The sequence below is a fragment of the Podarcis melisellensis genome (assembly GCF_964234715.1).
Source record: "Podarcis melisellensis genome assembly, chromosome: 6".
NCBI lineage: Eukaryota > Metazoa > Chordata > Lepidosauria > Squamata > Lacertidae > Podarcis > Podarcis melisellensis.
This window is the reverse complement of record NC_138538.1, coordinates 35578299-35599595: the sequence shown is the minus strand read 5'-3', so window position 1 is coordinate 35599595 and position 21297 is coordinate 35578299. Positions and strand designations below refer to the sequence as shown.

General features: G+C 42.2%; 3 protein-coding genes across 3 annotated transcripts in view; 2 read left to right on the top strand and 1 right to left on the bottom strand.

Annotated features, from left to right (window-relative positions):
- WNT2B (Wnt family member 2B) overlaps positions 1-1389 on the top strand; it is a 42065-nt gene extending 40676 nt beyond the window's left edge. Inside the window, exon 5 of the mRNA XM_081916440.1 lies at positions 351-1389. Within this exon, the coding sequence (XP_081772566.1) occupies positions 351-580 (230 nt within the window). The 3' untranslated portion in view covers positions 581-1389. The remainder of the gene's footprint in view (positions 1-350) is intronic.
- CAPZA1 (capping actin protein of muscle Z-line subunit alpha 1) overlaps positions 1-21297 on the top strand; it is a 78529-nt gene that overhangs the window by 1338 nt on the left and 55894 nt on the right. The gene's annotated exons all lie outside the window — the stretch shown is intronic.
- Positions 18055-21297, bottom strand: part of ST7L (suppression of tumorigenicity 7 like) — a 40477-nt gene continuing 37234 nt past the window's right edge. Inside the window, exon 15 of the mRNA XM_081916377.1 lies at positions 18055-18464. Within this exon, the coding sequence (XP_081772503.1) occupies positions 18369-18464 (96 nt within the window). The 3' untranslated portion in view covers positions 18055-18368. The remainder of the gene's footprint in view (positions 18465-21297) is intronic.

Below are 21297 nucleotides of genomic sequence, written 5' to 3'. Positions count from 1 at the left end.
TATAGGCCTTATGCTAAGCCAAACCATTGGATCTAGCTAGCCCAGTATTGTCTACAATGACTGGGAGTGGTTCTCCAGAATTTCAGACAGGGGGCTTTCCTAGCCCCACCCACAGATGTCAGGGACTGAAGCAGAGACCTTCTGCATGCAATGCAGATGCTCTCGCACTGAGCTATAGCCCTTCCCTATCAGTCAAGGGCAACCTATACAAGTCAAAGGCATTTTTCGGATGCTTTAGGTTGCACTGCTTCAGATAAGTGCTTGTAGAATTTGCTGCCATGTACACTGTGGAAAGGAACCCATAACTCAAGTTGACAAAATCCAATGAAAGTATTCTTCTATTTCTACAGGTTCGTTAGGGACAGCCGGACGAGTGTGCAACAAGGTCTCGCGTGGGACCGATGGATGTGAGGTCATGTGCTGCGGCCGAGGCTATGACACCACCCGTGTGCGGCGAGTCACCAAATGCGAGTGCAAATTCCACTGGTGCTGCGCTGTCCGCTGCAAGGAGTGCGAGGACACCGTGGATGTTCACACGTGCAAAGCACCCAAGAGGGCAGAGTGGGTGGACCAAACCTGAGACAGTGTGAGCCAGAGGGGGGAAAGCAAAACTGGCACAGTGCCCCAGGGCTTGGGCATTCTGGGAATTGTAGTTCAACTGCATGGCTTTTATTTAATTAATTCTGCAAAGCACTACGGAGAAGACTACATTTCCCATGGGGATAGCGAGCTCTTCTGCTCATCCAGTAGAACTCATTCCTCTAACTTTAAAAAGGAATTTCCAAATGACATGGAACTGTGAAGCTTCCTTTGCCTGGCGATATTGTCCAAAGAACAAATAAATAAAAAGAGGGAACAATGCAGCTGCGTAGGAGCACAAGAGACTGAGGAGCAGGTTACAATTAGCTGGAGAACGTTGCCTCTCTCCAGGGAATGTTCAGCAGTATATTATAAAATGTTGCCTAACCTGCAGAAATCCCTCCATCTACCCTGGAAGAAAGTACTCTATTTCCCAAAAGAAGATGGCTGTATACTCCTAAGGAACTACATGTTCTGCTATGGATCTCCACTCATACAGAGGCCATCATGCCTGCACTATGGACATTAGCTGAACAACAGCAACATTGTGTAAAGGACTTTGTTACCTTTTCCTTTCTAATGGAAAGCAAACTGTGGAGTTACAAAGTTGGCAGCCGAAAGAAAACCAGTATCTACATGCAGAGAGAAAAAAGTATGAAAGTTGAGAGTACATGTGTATGTCTGGACGCGCTGGTAGGTTCTAAAGGAAACTAATATAAAGGTGACTTTTTGGTACAAATGCACTTGTACATCATGTAGACTGCTTTAAATACTTTAAATCAAAATCCCATATAAACCTGTATCAGAAAACGGTGTTCTTTGCTTTGTGGCTTTCTACAATCGTGGCTAGCAAGGTGAGTAATGGGCAGGTTCTTGCCCTACGTTATTGCTGCACTCCACAACTGTGGCACTTCTAGACAATAAGGTCAAAGCAAAGTTCTTGAGGCTAAAGGCAGCATAACAGTGCTATCAGATCACCAAGCTAACACTTCTCTTTTATCTCTGCATCTCTGAAAACTTTCATCACCACCTCCCACAATCCTTGCATATTCCTCTTTTCTGTCATTCTACGTTCCCTGGCCACACTGTTGAATGTCCATCTTATTCCATAGCCTCATGTGCAACTGTTGGAGGTGCTTCAGTTTGTGCCTCCGCTGAGATTACAAAAATGCAGCCATTGCTGTATCAGTTTTCCACTCCTTCCAGGGCGGGACAGGCAAACACAAATCTCTTATGTTGTGATTCTTGCCTTGTGGGGGTTGGACCAGATGACCTTTGGGTCCCTTCCAAGGAGTACTTGGGTCATGGTCTCATGGAGTCACATGCAGCTCCTAAGCCATAGCTTTGATCACCTGAAATCCAGCACAGTGTTTGGCCCCCATCTTGTGAATCAAGTCATTAAGCCAAGCTCTGTAAATAAATCCTTTAGGATGCAGAGTCACTGTTTGGCCCCTTGCACCAGTAGAGACCTGCAAGTATTAAAAGGGTCCTATAAGGATCATTTTCAAAACCACAAATATAAAAGCTGTTTGGCAATACAAACCCAACTGTCAGTCTTTTGTGTGACATCATTTCACAGTTTCACGGCGACTGTGTGGGCTTTGTCTCTGGAACATAACTCCTTAGGATGAAGCCAGGACTGTTAAGCTTGTTTAGGTTCACAGTGTTGTTATAGCTTTTGCGAGCTCAGCAGAAGCCAATGAATCAGTCTAAAGCCACATGGCACACCCACGCCACAGGGGATGAACCAGTTTTGTTGAATAAATGCAAATACCCAACTATGGGAGCTTCGCATCTGCAATCAGCATATTGTCCTCACTGTTATGCAATAGCTGCATTGCACGCGTCTGCCCAGACAGGCCACAGCAGTGTCAGAACCATATTAACTTACTGAACCTGTACACATCTCATTGAACACAAATCTCACCTTGTTTGGTGGGACTTACTCCCAAGTAAATGTGCAGAAGTTTGCAGCTTAGGCAACTTAACTTAAACAAGAAAGCAAACAAACAAACAAACAAACAAAACCCCTGTTAATAACCTCTACAGAGCTTTTGAAGGTACAAAGTGCCTGATAATCCTACACAGTCCATGTCCAAACCAAATATTTCACCTAATGCATATTACCTTTTAGGAAGTCTCAGGTTCAATGTCCAGCATATCTAGATAGAGTTAGGAAAGACCCAAGCTGAATCTCTGGAAAGCCATGGGCCAGTCAGTGGGTGTTGACATTTCTGAGCTAGGCAGATCAATAATTTGACTCTGCATATGTCAGCTTCCTGTGTACCAGCTCCCTTTCTCTCTCTGATGCAGGATCAGGGATGGAGACCATGGCAACTGGACCTGCAGATTTCAGACAACATAGTAGCCTTTTCCTAAGACCAAAGATGTGTTGAGAGAATCTTAATGTATGGCTGGGAAACGTTTGTGGGGGGTTTTAACCCAAGGGCCACATTGCCTTCTGGGAAACCTTCTGAGGGCCACATGCCAGAAATTGCTAGCTTAGACAGTAGTGTACCTAATAATTTTATTGGGGGTCAGCAGCAAGATCCCATTTCATTCCTGGCTTTTTACAAATTCAAAAGGTGTTTTCCAATGTTCAGATATATGTTCCAAAATATATGATGCAGAATTGACACTGCAGAAAATTACTAGCCTGCACCTTTCAGGGTGCTGTTGCTGCAGAACATCTAAGTTCTCATTGCTCAAATAGGAAGAGAGAAAAAGGATTTGATAAGCTCTTGCCAACTAATAGTGACTGAATTGCAATGCTACATAAAGCAGTCTTCCTAAATTGCATTCACACCTTTAAGGAAGTATTTTAATGGTTAAGCAAAACTGGATCGTCATTAGATCATCCCTTATCAAACGTTATGGTGAAAGTCTCCCAAGGCTATTGTGTGCCTGAAAGGGGTATGTTCATAAGAACAGAATGAGTCCAAGAAATATTGAGAACAAATGACACCTAGTTTTCCCATTGTCTGGTTGGGGAGAGAACACAAACCTGGGAACATGCTCCTCCGCTGCCATGGCAACAAGCAGCTCACCTTTGAAACTTCCCCACCTTCACAAGAAGGTCACATCTCCTATTCTTTCTGGTGTGGCATTGACACAGTTTGCTGCTGGCCCACAGAAGCTTTGATGAGAGCTATACACTCAGTACCAGGCAATATGAACAGCAGGGAGCTCAACTTAAGGAAAGAAAGAGGAAGAACATTATGAAAGCATGGGCAATGTCAAATGTTGCATTACAAATCCAAACGTTTTCCTCATTTGTTTCAACAAAATAAGCAATATATACCTTATAAAAAACCCCCACCCATTTTCATCGTTGTTTTAATTGGATTCTATTATTTGCATTCCAATTTGACGCTTGAAAGACTTCTAAAACCCTTGTTTCACCCAACCAGATTTCTTCTCATTGGCCTGCTTACCAATAGACAAACACATACATTTTTTCAGTATTCCTTATCCAACTCCAGTATTATCATTTCTATAGCACAGCTGAAGGACTAAGGCTGGAACACAGTAGCTTGCTTAAGACCACTTAGTGCAGGCATGACCAAACTTGGTTCTCCAGCTGTTTTGGGACTACAATTCCCATCATCCCTGACCACTGGTCCTGTTAGCTAGGGATGATGGGAGTTGTAGTCCCAAAACAGCTGGAGGGCCAAGTTTGGCCATGCCTGACTTAGTGCAATGGTGAGGAACCCGTGGCCCTCCAGATGTTGCTGCACTACATTTCCCATCATCCCTGAAAGTTGGCCACGCTGGCTGGAGTTTATGGGAGTTAGACTTCAATAACATCTAGATGGCCACAGGTTACCCAGCACTGACCCAACAAGTTCAAGGCAGTGGTAAGATTCAAAGCATTAGCTTCCTGTTTCACAGTCTTTAAAAAATGTTTTTTTACTATAAAGAAAAATAATACAAAGTATGCTTTCCTTTGCAATTGCAGGCTATGTTTCCATTGCAATTACATTTTTTAAAAATATCAAAATAAGCTGGAATTGGCATTACAAAACTGAAAAGCAGTTATAAATATTTATGTCAATGTTATATTTAAGCAGAGAAATTAATAAATCGGCGCCACAATAAACTTTCCCCCGTCTTTTGTTTTCTCTCTCAGTGTCACAGTTTATGTAACTTGGCATTTAGGCAGGGGGCCAAATTTTAGTAATCAACTCTTTCATAGAATATATTTTATGCACTTCACCCTTTTTTGCAGTTACAATTTTAGCAGTCATCAGCAAACCAGAAGTTAGGCAAACCATAACCATTAGGATTCCCCTCTCATATTTCTAACTATCTTACATAACAAACAGCAGCAGTTCGGAGCCTATGAAATGTTGCTCACATTGTTTCTTTTAGAATGTTATCTCAATATGCCTGCATCTTAGAGCACTTCCACCACCTATGAATGAAGTATGTACGAGAGCAGTTGCATCTCAAACTCCTCATGTATTAGATTAATTTAGGGAGAAATAAGATACCAAACACATAGAATCTTCTTTCATGGGAATATAAAACAAAGGAGAATTGCTTTTGGTAAGGGTTTTGGGTGGAGTTGAACATAGTATTATTACAAATTTTCCATCTGCACAAGCGAATCATCTTGCTAGAACACCCCCCCCCCCCATGCAGTGTCTCTGAACTTGCCCCCAAAGCCAATTTGGGGTGAGCACATGGGGGAAGGGGGAGCAGCATTGCACAATTGGATGCTTCTGCTGATAAGACTTGTTAGCTGAAACCCGTGCTTTGTATCAGCCTGCATCACTTATTGCAATTTCCAGCATTTTCTCCCAATCTTGTTTTTAATTACCTCTTACATCACAGTCAGGGGTACCCCAGGGGTAATCTGTGACCCTCCAGATAGTACTTGTCTTCAACTATTATCATTCCTGGGCACTGGCTAAGTTGACTGCGGCTGACGAGACACAACCACCATTAGTCCTAGCCAGCATGGTCAATAATCAGGGGTTATGGGAGTTGCTACAATGGAACAGTTTCTCAAAATCAGTTATGTTACTACTCAGTGTACTGGCTCTTCCTGTTCTGATCACCTAATCATTCCAAATTGAAAACAGTGAAAGCCCATTCAGATCCTCCTTCAGCCATCATTCCTTGATATCTCACAATCCCATTTTTAATCTATTTGGAAGACTTGGCTACAATTTTAAATTGTTAAAGGTTTATTGAAGTTTTGGTTTGCAATATTTCACTTGCAATCCATTTGGACATGGGACTTCTGATAGCCTCAATTTTTTTACATTCTATAGGAAATTTCTGACATCCACATTTGGAATGATATTGCTTCTTACATTTGTTCATCAGATGTGTATCCATTTATTGGGGGGGGGGGTTGCAAAACTCAGCACACTCACAGCTCCAAGAGTGATCATTCAGTCTAACTGATTTCTGTGAAGGTCTAATTCATTCAATCCTTTGGAATTAAAAACAGTTCTTATGTATTAAAGGGTTTAAAGTTATCTCTTGTGCCAGTTATTGCTCTTATTTTGTCTTTTATTCAGCAAAGCTGATAACTGAATAAAAGAATGCCTGGACAAAAAATGCTTTTCTGGCACCCCACACAATCTGTCAATCTACTTCAGATGAGTACTTAAAAAGAAGTATTTCTGCGGTTTCTGCATAACCTCATGTCTCTAATCGCATGTGTAGATCTCTCAACCAATATCAATGTGCGGTACTTTGTATAAAGAGGCTGAGGAAGACCAATCTATGCGTGTATGTGCATGATCAGAATTTTCTCTTGGCAATCAAGATCCACTTGAGAGATATGTTGTCACATATTGCTCACCTTTACCAGGATTATAGCAATCCTAGAATAACTTTCAACAGAGCAAGAATAATTTCTAGGTGAAGGTTTACATTCCATCACTACTTTGAATTTTGTTATTATATGACTCAGAGAAATGGATTCGCTTACAATTCCATGTGAAGCAACATCTATTGCCTGGGTATTGGTTAGAATACCTTGCAGGATGTTTTTGCTCTCATCTCTAGTCATAATGTTCTTTTGCTCTAACACCATGTGCTTCTACAGGATTTGGAAGAGCATCCTGTGCAGCTTCTCTATTTCTTTGGCTTATGTTCAACAGAGATTTTGATGGGAAACACCCAATTTATACCGGAGTCCATCCTTAATATTCATTAGAAATTTAATTGCTCCTTTTTCATAAAGTTATGCCAGAGAGAAATCTTAACTCAGCTCAGAAATCCAGGGCATCCAAATTCTGGTTCATCAAAAAGTCATTGTTTCAAATCTTGTCATATAGAATTTCTGATTCTAACTGAGACCAGAGCCAAAAATACAAGAACAATCATATTGTGGCAAGTGCCCTACTAAACGTTACTGAAAATGTGTGGGAAGAGCTGGTCTGCATCAGCTCCCTCTTATGCTCTAAGATTTCACAGGAGTGCCACAGGTCACAGCAAGGAGTCATTGTTGCAAAAGAAGCTCTGCACTGATGGCTGGTTCTGCACCAGACTTGGACTTTGTCAGGTCATCCATCCCATCACCAGTGACACTTGTATGCTCATGGCCTTCTTGGGATCTTCCTTCACCATCCTGTTTGCTGCTGCATTAGCAAAATGAGTTGCCAAAGTCAGCCATGTCTGTGGTCATAGTGCAATTTCTAGAACAGTTGACAGATTTCAATGTAAATTCACACTAGTTGGTCCCAGTTGATCTACACTGCATTTTCATATGCTGCTTTTGAACAAAACCCAAATATTAAATACTTTATTTTCAACCATAGACAGCTGTGCTGTTGCTTAGTCAAGTCTCACTGCCAAGGAGGACAACAGGCAGACCACAATATCCAAAGGGAAGATGCAAAGAACTGATAACTATTTGTGGACTTTAGACTCAGTACACTGCCATTCTGCTTACGTTTTCCATCAGTGATCTGGGAACAGGGACTGCCCTTAAAATATAGGCCATCTGACAAGCCTACTGCCATCCACGACCGTGGAAATTACTAAATTATATATACAAACATTTTTAAAATTACAGTTCTGAAATATATTTCAGTGAACCAGAAAGTCCCTGGATCAAATGCCATGAACACACAGTATCTACTGAAGCTACTCTTTTAGCCTCAACCTGCTCATCTGTAATATGGGTATAACATGAACTTTACAGGCTTGCTATACAGACCACGATAGTGTATGTGCAGTTTCTCTAACATCCGGAAAGTGTAATACGAATGCCAAGGATTCCACTATTGTGGTATTAAGATTTTGCAGCAGCTCCAAAAACCCGGTCAAGTTCGTATTTGAATTTTGGCCAGCTGCAGGCAGGTGCCATCAGTTCAGACCGTCCAAATCCCTCCAGCATCTACAGATTACGTTGCTTGCACTCAGGTTTGTTTCTCCCCTCTCCAAATGGCATTACTAGAATTTCTGAAGGTGAAAGGGGAGACGAGAAGTTGAACTCAGCCCAGAGCCTTTCAAGCTTGCCCTAACAGACATGTTCATCAGCACCAAGATCTAATCTGCCGGGAAGAGCTCCCTTCATTTATCTTCATTATTGCCTCACCTGCCATCAATTTAAGACTTAAACCTTCACAACAAAACAAGCCTCCTCTCCCCCCCCCCCTTCCCGGAGGGTAATGCTCGCTCAGTGGTCTGGAAAGGACCTCAGTGCTAAAAAAGAAAGAAAGAAAAAAGTGCTGAGGGGCAACAGCCGTTGATGAACACTTATTCGTCCTTGCAAAACTGCTTAGGAGCTCCCCTCTGGCACGAATACCAGTGCTGAGGAGGCTTCCAGACCTACTTGATGAGTGACAGAGAATTTGGGAAAGTGGGGTGGGGTTTTAAGATGCCTTGCTTCATAAACAGTCCTGGACTACTTATTCTGAGCCTCTGTGTGTGTGTGTGTGTTCAGTAAGCAGCAGAGGTAGTTAAGAGTGCCTAAGGCCTCATCCAATACAGCCTGTCTCTGCAAAGGTGTGAGGGAGGGCAATAGTTCTCTCCAGCAGCTGCGTATTTTGGTAATTTCAGGAGCATGAATACTGAAGGAGGACTCATTCAGAGACAATGTGTTCCTCAAAGCCCATCATGTAAAAGATGCAATGCTGGTAATAAGTTGACTGATAAAGTGGGGGAAATAAGCTTGCTGTCCTTTAATGCTTCCAGTGATGGCAGCAGTTAAAGGGTTTTTAAAAAGCAGAGGGTAAGGTGAAGAGATAAGGTGAAGATTTTGTTATCATGGAGCAACCATGAAAACAGAGTCGTAGTCAGAGTCTTCACACATAAGTGATTTTTGGTACAATAAATATGCAGTTGTTTGTTGCAAGGAATCCTGAAGTCCTCCAAAACACTCCATGCTTCTGTTGCAAGGGAAAGAAAATTGCATTTCCCAAGCAAAACTAGGAAAATGCAATTATCCACCCAACCCACCCCCATGCTCCTACTGTGATTGTAAATGATGTGTGGAATGCAGTTGCCAAGTGAGTCACAGGCATTTGATTAAGTCCACTTTTTATGGCTGCTGAGCACTTCCCCAAAGCAACAGAAAGTGGTAATCCAATTTAGAAGTAGCAACCTTCAGGAAGGGGAAGGGCCATCAATTTGTGATAGAGCCCACAATTTGCATATGGAAAACTCTGTGCTCAAGTTCTCAAAATTTCCAGGAAAGAATCACAGGGAGCAGCCCAAGGAATGTACCTGTTGGCCAATCAGTGTTGAATTGTGCTCATGTGTGCCATAAAGGTAAAGGTAAAGGTACCCCTGCCCGTACGGGCCAGTCTTGCCAGACTCTGGGGTTGTGCGCCCATCTCACTCAAGAGGCCAGGGGCCAGCGCTGTCCGAAGACACTTCCGGGTCACGTGGCCAGCGTGACATCGCTGCTCTGGTGAGCCAGAGCTGCACACGGAAACGCCGTTTACCTTCCCGCTAGAAAGCGGTCCCTATTTATCTACTTGCACCCAAGGGTGCTTTCGAACTGCTAGGTTGGCAGGCGCTGGGACCGAGCAACGGGAGCGCACCCCGCCGCGGGGATTCGAACCGCCGACCTTTCGATCGGCAAGCCCTAGGCGCTGAGGCTTTTACCCACAGCGCCACCCGCGTCCCTTCATGTGTGCCATACAATTTCCTTAATCAGGTGGGTGGGAAGAGTGGTTTCTATAGGGAAATTACACAGCAGGGAAATAGTTAAACTCACCATTGCCCTAATATACAGTCTTGATCAGTTGTCCCTCCCCAGCCAGCTCATTTTTACAAATAATAATGATGAACAGGGCTTTCTTTCAGCCAGAACTCACTTCCAGCACCTCTCTGGTGGGCACAATTGCCATTCTGAGAGAAAGAGGAGGGTTTCATGGTGAGTTCCAGCACTTCTTTTTCTGGAAAAATAACACTGATAATGAGATAGGAAATCCAATCACAGATCTTCAACACCCTGCCAAGTTGGGCTCTCAGAAAACTGAAAGTAGACAGGCTAATGGTCTTCCCACACAAGGTAGGTTTGTATATTCAAATGCTAACTTTGTCCAATAAATTTGCTTCTACTATTGGAAGGGGGAGGCAGAAGGGACAAATTAGCCATCCCTTTTAAAAGGACTCCCTTAATTGGTAAATCTAATAACATTCAGAACTCCCTACGTGCTCTCTTACATAATGTATCTGCTGTACTCAATTTTCCACTGAACGTGCACATTTCTCTTTTAAAAAGCAGATGTTTTCTATCTAGTGGAGCTTTTAAAAGGGGATGAGCCTTGTCAAGGATTCTGTTCCACTCACAAACCCTTCCTAAGTGATGTGTATTGTGTCTAGAAGAATCTCCACAGAAGATCATGTTCTAATAATCTTTAAATCTGCCATGTATGATATAGAAGGCTAGCGGGAGAGTTAATTGGTTTAAGAATGGATCACAGAGAACTGGGATGGAACAGTTGCAGTGAATTACACCAATTCCATCTGAAACAGAACGTGTGGGATACAAGTCAGGAAGATGCAGATGCAGTCTTTCAGAGCAGAAGATGAGTGAAGCCAAACGTGGGCCACAGCATGGGCACCTCTTGATAAAGTTGCCAGCTTCTTTTATAAACATGTGCAGCTGTTTAAAGCACAGTGCCCAACAGACAAAAATTAGACGCTGAATTAGAAGCAGAAGCTTTCCTCACTGTTGCTTCTCTGCATGCTAGGAAAAGCTTATTGATTTGATTTTCTGCAGAGTAGTAGTAAGCCTAAACATAAATTATGGCTCCAATCCCACTGTTGTCATGGGCAGCTAGTCTCATAAACAACTGTTGAGTCCAGTGGTAGACAAACATGTAAATATGTATCCAATGATTCATCAGACCAGCTCATTAAGTCTCAGATGAACAATATGATGAAGATGGGGATTATTTCATTAGTCTATATCTGCATTAGCAATTTATGTTGCTGGATATCTTCCTTGATGGACAAGGATATTCGATTATGCTCCTTGCAAAACCATTGGTGTGTCCTTCATTCCTGTTGTACTTTTGCTGTGTCCAGTTCTGGACACCACCATTTAAGAAGTATATTGGCAAGCTGGAGCGTGTGCAGAGGAGCATGACTGAGATGATCAACAGTCTGGAATCCAAGCCTTATGAGGAACGGTTGAGGGAATTACCCGCCTGTTTAATCTGTGCCAGCAAAAAAGTTTAACCTACAAAAATTCTCTGTGCTTGCGGAAGTACAGGATCAAATGGAAGAGAGGGATGAGAAATTCTCAGCAAAGTTTAAAGGCTCACACCTGGATATATTCAAGATTAAAATTACAAAAGGAGGAGGGGAATAAAATCCACATTAAGAACATTTGATGCTGCTCATTTTTATTTCTCGTAGTAATTTACTATAGCAATGACAAACTGCCATCCTTTTTTAGTTTTAAAACAGGAAGTTATTTAGTGCCTTTGGCATCATGCAGTCCATTTAACTGTTTACAACCATTCAACTGGGGAATTAGTGAGCTGTCAACATACAGTGTTTGAGGAATAGTCAGAAGTAGAAATTACAAAAAAAAAGTTGCAGCATGGAGGACTCTTGCCCATGGCTCTGGTCAGCCATGCCTTCTAGGAATCTCCATTCCATTTGCCTATTCTTCCCCAGTATTTGTCTCCGCACTCCAGTCAGCATTCCATGGCCACTTATAAGCTCTGTCATTATTGGGCTAGACTTTTTTTTGGAGGGTGCCATCTTTGCCCACCCCCATTTTTTTTATTTCTGCAAACCCTAGGGCTTTACCAGTCACTTTGCTATCTCCCTTTTCTTTTTCAGTGTGCCTGTTTTAGCTACAATCCTGTTGGCATTCACCCTCTGATTTAGTCACTATTAGAGGGAGACGGTGACTGTGTGTGTGTGTGTGTGTAGAAGAAACCTCTGAGTAAAAATAAAACAATCCTACTGGAATTTTCTTAACATGTGTCCATTGCTACTGGAATGTGCACATAAGCCCTTGGGTCCTTGTTCAAATAATAATTTTAAAAAGTCACTGAAATAAGTCTCTGCCTTTGCAAGGGTTGCTACTACTAAATCACCACATCAGTGTGGTGTACATATTAACAGCCCGCTCTCTTAAGCATTTCTTAACAGCTTTCCACCCACAGCAGGAATTCTGCCTCACACATGCTAATAGTTGCTAATTTTCCCCTTGAGGGGGGTTAGATCTGTGCAATGAAAAGGGATGGCTGCTGGTCCAGCCCCTTGGGGACAATTTATGGGACATTTGAACTAATATTTGTCTAACCTGCCACGACCTGTGTGGGAGAGGATTTTTTAGACACGGCCTTCAAGTGCATTATTACTGCACAGGAGACAGGCCAGACTGACCCAGCCAGCAGCAGCCAGGGGCGGTGACTGCTGTGGAAAGAGGGGGATGGAATTGTTGTCTTAAAATCTTGGCTGATGATTCAAGGCAGGGAAATGCGACAGTCCTCCAGTTGGCTGCAGCAAGACTGAAAGGGGGTGAGGGGAACAGTCAATGCAGACATCAAACCTGTAGACAGTAAACCAGTACTTAATTTGTTAATCAGCAATAGCTTCAGGTAAGATAGCGCGATTTTGTTTTTATGCAGTTAACTTGTATTCATTTATAAATAGCCTATGAGAGAAAACAGATTGCATAAGCAGAGTCTACAGATTCAGGAATTTCAATTTGGACACATTGGCTGGTGCTGGCAAATGCATGAGGATACTATTACACGCAGAAATATCCATGAGGCCTCTGTGTGAGAAACCTTTTGCATTCTCACAAAGAAATGCAAGAGAATACAGTATTGGTATCGACTATTTTTCAAAGGGCAGTACAGCACAATTCCTAGTGTGACTGGCAAGTCCCACAGAAGAATGTAAGTGGGACAGTGTCCTCTAGAAGTTTTGAACGACAACTCCCATCAGTGGGTCTTTGTGAGGTAAATTAATGTTAGCTTGCTTCTTTCTTGAAGTAGTGCTGGGCAAGGTGGTGGAAATTTTTGAAAAAGAGAGCAAAGTATGAGAAAACTATTTCACCTCTTTAATTCAGGTTTGATGCAATGGACAATTTACACCAGGGCCACTGCTGCCTGTGTTGAGAAATTGCCAGCAGCTGAATTCTTCCAAGGTGCTTTCTTGAGGCAAGCTGAGTTTTGGTGCTACTTTGAGAAAATAAGTAAAGCAGCAGGCCTAGTCCCACTATTATGCAGACTGAGGCAGCAGTTTCAGGTGGCAGGAGTGGGGAGCAGGAAGTGAAAGCAAGGTGTTTGGAGGACAGAGCTGTATTTGCCATATGGCTCTGTTCTTCCAAGTTAGCCTGATGCCCCCTGGTGCAGTGGAGGATGTGAGATTTCCAAATTGATTGCCTACCAACATTGATACAAGGCCCACTGAGCACATGCCCAAGACTCTCACTCCATGTAGAACCTACAATGCAGGATCCACTCGAATACTGTTGTCATATTATGTGTACAGTGGTACCTCTGGTTACAAACTTAATTCGTTCTGCAGATCTGTTCTTAAGCTGAAACCATTCTTATCCTAATGGGGCCTCCTGCTGCACATGCACCTCCACCGCGCGATTTCCGTTCGTATCCTGGGGCAAAGTTCGCAACCAGGAGCAGCTACTTCCAGGTTAGCGGAGCTCGTAACCTGAAGCATTTGTAACCAGAAGCGTTCATAAGCAGAGGTACCACCGTTCTGCCTGACAGATGATGCTTCAGGAAACTTACAGCTTACCTGCAGTGGGACCGTGCAAACCTGATTCTCAACCCTGTACTCCACTGTATGTACAGCATACAATGAAACTCTGTGAACACAATGGTTACAATTCTTTTTCTATCAGCAAATCACAGTCTACAACTCCTTGATACCATCCCATCATTGAAATGAGGAGTAATGTTTATTGATAGTCATGAGAACCATGTAAATATCTCATCACTGGAGGGCACTCTACTAATTTGAGTTCTTCAGGCTTCCCAGCTAAAGGCCTGCTATCCTCCATATGAAAGGCGGACATGTAAAACACCCCTTCCAGCTTGCAATTCTGTGGATTCAACAATTGCTTCTTAAGTGAAGAATAACCTTCAGGCTCAGCACATATGTAATAAGCAGAGACAAATAAGTTCAGCTACCACCGCAGAATTACAACACTAGAGAACAATTTGCTGCATTCCTTCAAAGGCCTGTATGAACCCAATCTCCTAAATAAGTACCAGACACCAAGTGCTCCGTAAGCAAACAGAGCCCCCGAAGTGCATAAATGAAATAAGTAAAAAGCTTCACATTACATATAAACCAGCCGTTTGCACCTTGTTATTAATGGTCTTGACTGTGACCTCTGAACCCAGCCTTGCTTGGAGTCACGAATCCGCAAGTCTTGGCACCTTTGCAATAATTCCTAAATGCAGGAGAAGAATAAATAAAACTGTCCAACTTTAAATTAGATCCAATAAAACAGAATTTAGTTTCAAGCAAAACTGCATCATGAAGCTCTTTCATGGAGGAACTTCATCCAGAGATGACTGGCTGCCTGAAAACACTGCAAAAAAACAGCCCAGTTGGCTTGGATTATTTGGTTATCAATTTTTTTTAAAAGAAAGAACATTCTTGGTATTATCTGAACTGACCACTATACTGAGTAGGGTAAGGGAAGAATACTATGAGTTAAGAGTAACCAGCAGAGAACAACCTGATCCCCATTTTCCGATTGCTGTTCACGGTATGGGAGTTGGTGCTGCATGGCCCATTAGATCCTTTAGCAACCCTTTGTATCTTTGACCCTGCGTGTGCTGATAAGACCACCTGGCAGGCATTCAAATAAGGTTGCTGAGAGCTAATGGCATCAGTGTTGTGGCATTAACCATGGTTCCCTAGTATCTTCCAGGCCTTATACAGGGTGCTGTTTTAAACTTACAAGTCCTAAACTTCTGAACCCTGCATACTTACAGGCTGCTTTACCCCCTTATATTTCTTAGCTACCGGTACTTCCAGTGTCAACCCAAAGTATGCCTTTGCCTTTATGGGGTGCTAAGTCTGACTATCAAAGTGAAGCAGAAAGGCACTTTCAGAAGCTGTCCTGCAAAATGGTGGAACTCCTTTTCCTTATATTGCCAACTCAGAGCTTCAGCATCTTCACCAGAAGAACAACAAGAATCAAGGTAAACACTTGTACAGTAACACACATCACCAGGAAGTAAATCTTAAGCATGAGGCACTGGAAATACATCATGGCAAAGCACCTTACCAAATGCTAGAATTTACTGGTGGTGAGGAGGAGGAAGAGGAGGAGGAGGAGGAGGAGGAGGAGAGTTTGGATTTGATATCCCGCCTTTCACTCCCTTTATGGAGTCTCAAAGCGCCTAACATTCTCCTTTCCCTTCCTCCCCCACAAACACTCTGTGAGGTGAGTGGGGCTGAGAGACTTCAAAGAAGTGTGACTGGCCCAAGGTCACCCAGCAGCTGCATGTGGAGGAGCAGGGACGTGAACCTGGTTCCCCAGATTACGAGACTACTGCTCTTAACCACTACACCACACTGGCTCTCAGAAACTTACATATCAAAAAGCAAGGACTGCAAAATTAAGCAAAGACTTTTTTTAAAAGCCAATTCTACTCTCAGTGAGGAGCACAATGTGAATGCTATGCATACATTTCTAAGTTGCAATTGAAAGGCATTGCCAAAGCAACATGAAATGATAGAAGGAACTAAGTCTCCAGGAAGAAGAAAAGCTACAATTCTGTGCACACTTAACTGGGGGCAAGTCACATCAAACTTTTTGGGGTTTAATTCCAAGTAAATATATGTCAGATCAAGCAGTTGAGAGCTAAAAGCTACCCCAGGGCACAGAGAATTGCATTGGAACTGGAATGTAGTTTTGGAACATTCATAAAGAAGGATTACACATTGGTTAAAATGATCTCTGGCTTTTTAGCACCATTCTCAGCTGGGCCAGTTGCTCCACATTTCAGTGTGCACAACTGAGTATGTCATAGAACAATGTGGATAAACATGGCAACGTGTTTTACCAGATAGCAGAAGAGTAACACACACACACACACACACACACACACACACACACACACACAGTGTCTTATGGGAGCCAAATAGGCTAAGAATTGCTGCCAGGACTACATTCACCACAAGCTCATCCTACTCTAGTTCACTCATGTCAAAGAAGAGACAGTGAGAAAAACCAGCTCTAGGGAGTGATACATGGGAGGCTGTGCTTCATTTATAACCCCACACATATGCTGGAAAAGGTTCAACTTTAAAAAGCATTATATCGCTTACCTTATGGGCCCCTGTGGATGGTGAAGTGAAACTGCATGAGCACAACAAGTCTATTAATCATCACAGCGATACCAGCGTGAGAAACAGCCCCTGTGGCTTACGTTCACTTGGAAGAAAACGTAGAGAGTTACCTCCTGGTAGCTGAATAGTTCCAGCAATTTGTATCTCTTGCTTTCCTGTGTTGTCATATATGAACGCAAGTATCAGTATAGATGGGGTGGTAGGTGATAAGGTTGCCATGTGCCTTCTATTGAAAATATATGTATCTCTAAAATGGGGGAAAGCACAAAATGTAACTGAGAATGGGCTTCCGGATTTTGAGCTGTTCCCGGCCTTTCAGAATTAATATATGGAATGGGGTGAGACCATAAGTGTTGGCAACATTTAAAATCAATGTCTCAACAGGCAGGGGACCCATGGTCTATAAATCATCTGGGAAGTGGTACTATCTCATGCTTCAAGATCAACAGCCAACCTCTGTGCAAGGACTCACTGAAGACAGATATACATGTTTCTTTCCATTGTGGGGGCTATGCATCTTTTGCTGAAGCATTGTTCCCTCATTAGAATAGATGGGAGTGTGCTTTGACAATGCCTCTAATTGCAAACTGAGAAACGCATGTGCCATCCAAAGTCACAGTGCCATCATTTAAAAGTTTAGGCTTCACAGTTTACCCCCAGAAAGCTGCCATTTGGAACAAAGTCAGAACAGGGGGTTGGGATATCAGATCTGAGCTGTGTTAATGCTTCTGTATGATCATAGGTCAAGGCAAGCATCAATTTTGTCTGCTGCAATTAGAATAAATTCCTCCCAAGGTATCAGTCTCCATCAAGCACTACAAAGTTAAGCAATCCCAGAAACAGTTGAAAGCACAAGTGACAAAGCCCACTTGTTAAGCTCTGATTTATGACTCACTGAATGGTAAATGTGAAAAAAACAATTCAGCTAATTTAATCCCTTAGAAGAGGGAGGACCTGGACCAGTTGCTGGGGTAGACATATTTGTAATAGAATATAATTTGGATTGAAGAACATGTAAGTGACCACAGCAATGTGATGATCATGAATTTCTACCCTGCCCCATCTTGAAGGGTGAGGTAGCATCATGGGTCATGAATCCATGTACTCTGCAAGGTAGCTGTAAGCTCGTTAAAAATCAGTATCACAAGAATGTGGTGACCAATCTGAGAGGTCATATACTCAGGGTGTTTTAGAACAGGGGGTGGAACCCAGTAATTTGTCCCACCAGCACAGGGATTTCTGCTTGTGGTACTGAACTCCCACTTTCCCTGTGCATACCTTGTGCCCTCCTTCAATCTGCTCCAGAGGTTTGGGGGAAGCCTCAGAATAGATTTAGGGGGCACACAGGAGGAGGAAAGCAGGAAGATTTTGTTGCATGAGCAGAAATCCTCAGTGGTTCCACCTCCTCTGTGCTGCTATCCATTCACCTGCTTTCTTGCTTTGGGCCTAACCTGCACAGTTACGGCAATATAATAGGAGAATGACAAGGTGAATGGCTGCTCCTGTAATTTATCATTTGCTCGGGAGAGGACAGGTGAACAAGCAGCGACGGCAAGATGCAGGAGCAGCAGGACTAGGATTCTCTGGCTGTTGTCCGTGGGCTACTTGGGTGTGGGCCTCAGCAAATGCCCAGTGATTCCAACACCACTCCTGCAGGCTTTATTTTTTGTTAAAAAAACATTTACACGCAGAAGGCAATTTCAACACACAGTCTATCAGATTTATTGCTTTCTGGAATTTCTGGAAAGAAAGCAGTAATCTCAAATTGTACAGCTAAAGTGAGCACAACACTCTTGCCCTCCCCGTCCCACCAAACATGGTGTTCTTAAATCGTTATAGATTCTAAGGCTTAAAAAGGGGTACAGCAATTTTAAGCACCAGTAACAGGATGCAAAACAAAACTAAGTCACGGAGTTTGTCTTCCTTGACACCCGCAGCTGCAGATGCTTTTGTGCTAGAGAGGGTGTTGGTGGTGGAGTTCCTGAGAACACTGACCCAAGGACTGAGTTCACTCAGATTTGGGTCAGCTGATGCCAAAGACCAGTAGGCATGAGGCGCTCAATCTTCTCCATCATGAAGCTCAAGGGTGACAAAAGAGTTCCAAAGAACTGAAAGAAAAGAAAAGGCTACAATTAAGCTTAATGCTAAAGTTAACACACTCATTCAAGATGTATTCTGCTGACATATTTGACTGGCCTTCATTGAATATAAGTGGAATAATTTAGGAATCAAAACAGATTAGGCTTGGCCGGGGAAAAAACAGATGCACAATATAGTTCTTTTTATTGTTAAACTTTCTAAATACATTTCTTTTTTTTTTTTTCAAAAGAAGAGAAACTCTGAACTTTAAATATGCAAAAAAGGTATACATATGACAATGGGGGGGGGGGGGAATCTGAATTCTCCAGAAAGATGCAGATGCTTTAAAAATAAAAGATTGTGAAGAGAAATGGCTGGATTCACCAAAATATGCCTAGAAGAAAAATTCAGCTGAGGAGCTGATGGGGGAAAGGTACACAAAGAAATACATTTCTATGAAACCCTGGCTTGTTAAGAATGCTAGCTTTTTTACAGTTTTGTCTTTAAACAGTTCAGTCAGTCTTAGGCATTCTGTACTTCAGGACTACCCTTATTAGAGATAGGCAAATCATGGAATAAGGCTTCTATGGCAGCAAAAATAACTAACTTAAATATGGAAGCGAGGCAGAGCTAGTGCAGAAACAAAGGTTTTCAAGCCATTAGCTATATTCACTTAATAGTGCCTTAATCTTTGCTTCGACTTTACGAGAGAAAAAACTGTAGGCCCTGGTGACCCCGTTCAACCTTCTCATATTCAGCACAGATACTATTTTACACAATGGACCATCCTTTCTCCTAATTGCCTTCTATAATCCACTGGGACCTTTTGCCATTCTTCACATCAGAAAATACAGTCTAGAAAGTTGCCATTTGAAATAGTATTTTAGCTATGCAAATGGATTAATGTTGAGGGAGACAGCCATGCTATCTTCAATTGCCTTGACATAGAACAGTTTGACTCAGCTAACTCTAAAGTTAGCTCTCATTCCAAGTAACTTCACAGCTCCACTACTATATTAATGATACTTTTAATCAAAGGCTCATTCTTCATATCCAGGAATTACACACAGAAGCTAACCTGTAAATTACAAGTGTCGTCTCTCAAATTAATATTACAGATTAAGATGTAGGTTAGTAAGGCAAGAAAACAGCACCTTTCATCCCTGCACATCCAGCTTGTGGGAGACTATTTCACATAGTTCAAATGTAGGCTATTATTCATTACACATCTCCAAGCCATATACATTTTCTCACAGATAAGCAGAAGCTTCTAGTGTTTATAAATTTGAGATGCTCAGCAGCTGTGTATTAATTTAATTCTTGTGTAACTTAACGAGCCTTCGACAAAACAGTAAAGGGATTTATTCCTGTTACAAAAGCAGTTGTCATGCAATTATGTGAATTCATTTGTTGGAATTCAGAGGTCTAGCTGCCCTACCAGTATAATCTCCAAATGAACCCAGTGCTTCAAAATAAATATGCAAGAACACATGGAGTAGCTGATGATAGGATGACAATTTGTTACACTGGTATTTTGTGATATGTGAATTAGAGCTGCCACCTAAGGTGATTGCTTTGTATTGTTTCAGATCGAAGGATCTTTGTATTGTTACTTCAGGTCTAAGAAAGTGCCCTCAGCAAGACTCCATCATATGAACATTGGAGGGATGGAGACACAGAGGGTACATTCCTCTTGCTTCCTGCTTATGTTGGCAGTGAAAAAGGGAACAGAGATGAGAACAGAGCACCCAATTCTACACAGGCTCCTTTCCTTGCATATTGCTAATGACTTCTTGTTTTTGCAAAGAAATCTAAGATTGCCATTCAACTGGCTTCTATCTCTTCAGGTTAAGCAACCACATAAACAAGTTCAAATAATAGTAATCCTGTTTCTCACTGGGACATTCAAAGCTTCTGGAAAGCAGGCCCTGTAACCCATTCCAGCTGCTAACAAAAGCCAATCAAGATCGCTGTGCCCCACTGGACCCAATGGAAAGCTTCCATTCACTTCAATTTAGCAGCTATGAGCCAATTTTGAGCTTTCACTGTTGGCATATTCCTTTGTGTATACGATGCAGCTATTAAAAGACTGGCTGTGGTTTTTGGCCTCTCAACAATTTTTGTTGTAGCTTGGCAAGAGGCTTGTCTGGCGATTTGATTGTAGAGGAAACAAGTGAAATATTATCCAGTGAAAATGCATAAGTCAATGTTATTCTGTTAAATAAAAGATATTAAGTTTTGTTCTTTTACAGAAGTACATAGCTGACAGAACAGATTAGACAGCTGAGAACATCCAATATCTCCTCTGTGGAATACACAGAAGAGTTGGGGGATATGAAGGAAGGCTGTCTTTTAAAAGCATAAAAACTGCTCAAAGATAACCTCATGTAGTCCAAATTTTAAACCTGAAAGTAGGGAACAAATCTTATGGGCTTCTACCACCAGGTGTTATTACTGATCTACTTTCATAGCTTAAAAGAGCAAGAGCTTTGGTGGGGGGCAGTGTTTAGGCCTAGGACTTACCAATTTGTTGCAGGACATGTTAATAAGATTTTTTTTTAAAAAAAATCTAACTTACTAGAGCATGAAGCTCTGTTTTTTATCTCGTAAATGTAGAAAACGAATTAGCCACACTCACACTCTTGAAATCTGAATGCAATCTATTTAGTAAACAAGGCAAATAATGTAATCTAAATAAAAGAGTCATTCAAATGAGAGCCTAAGTGCTGTTTTTTAACCTATAAAGGGCTTAGCTTGAGCCCTACATCCCTGAGACCAACTTCCTTTCCTTGTGCTGTCATAAGCATTAATTTCAATTGACCATGGCCTTCATGGCTGTATAAATCCACATGCCAAGTTTAC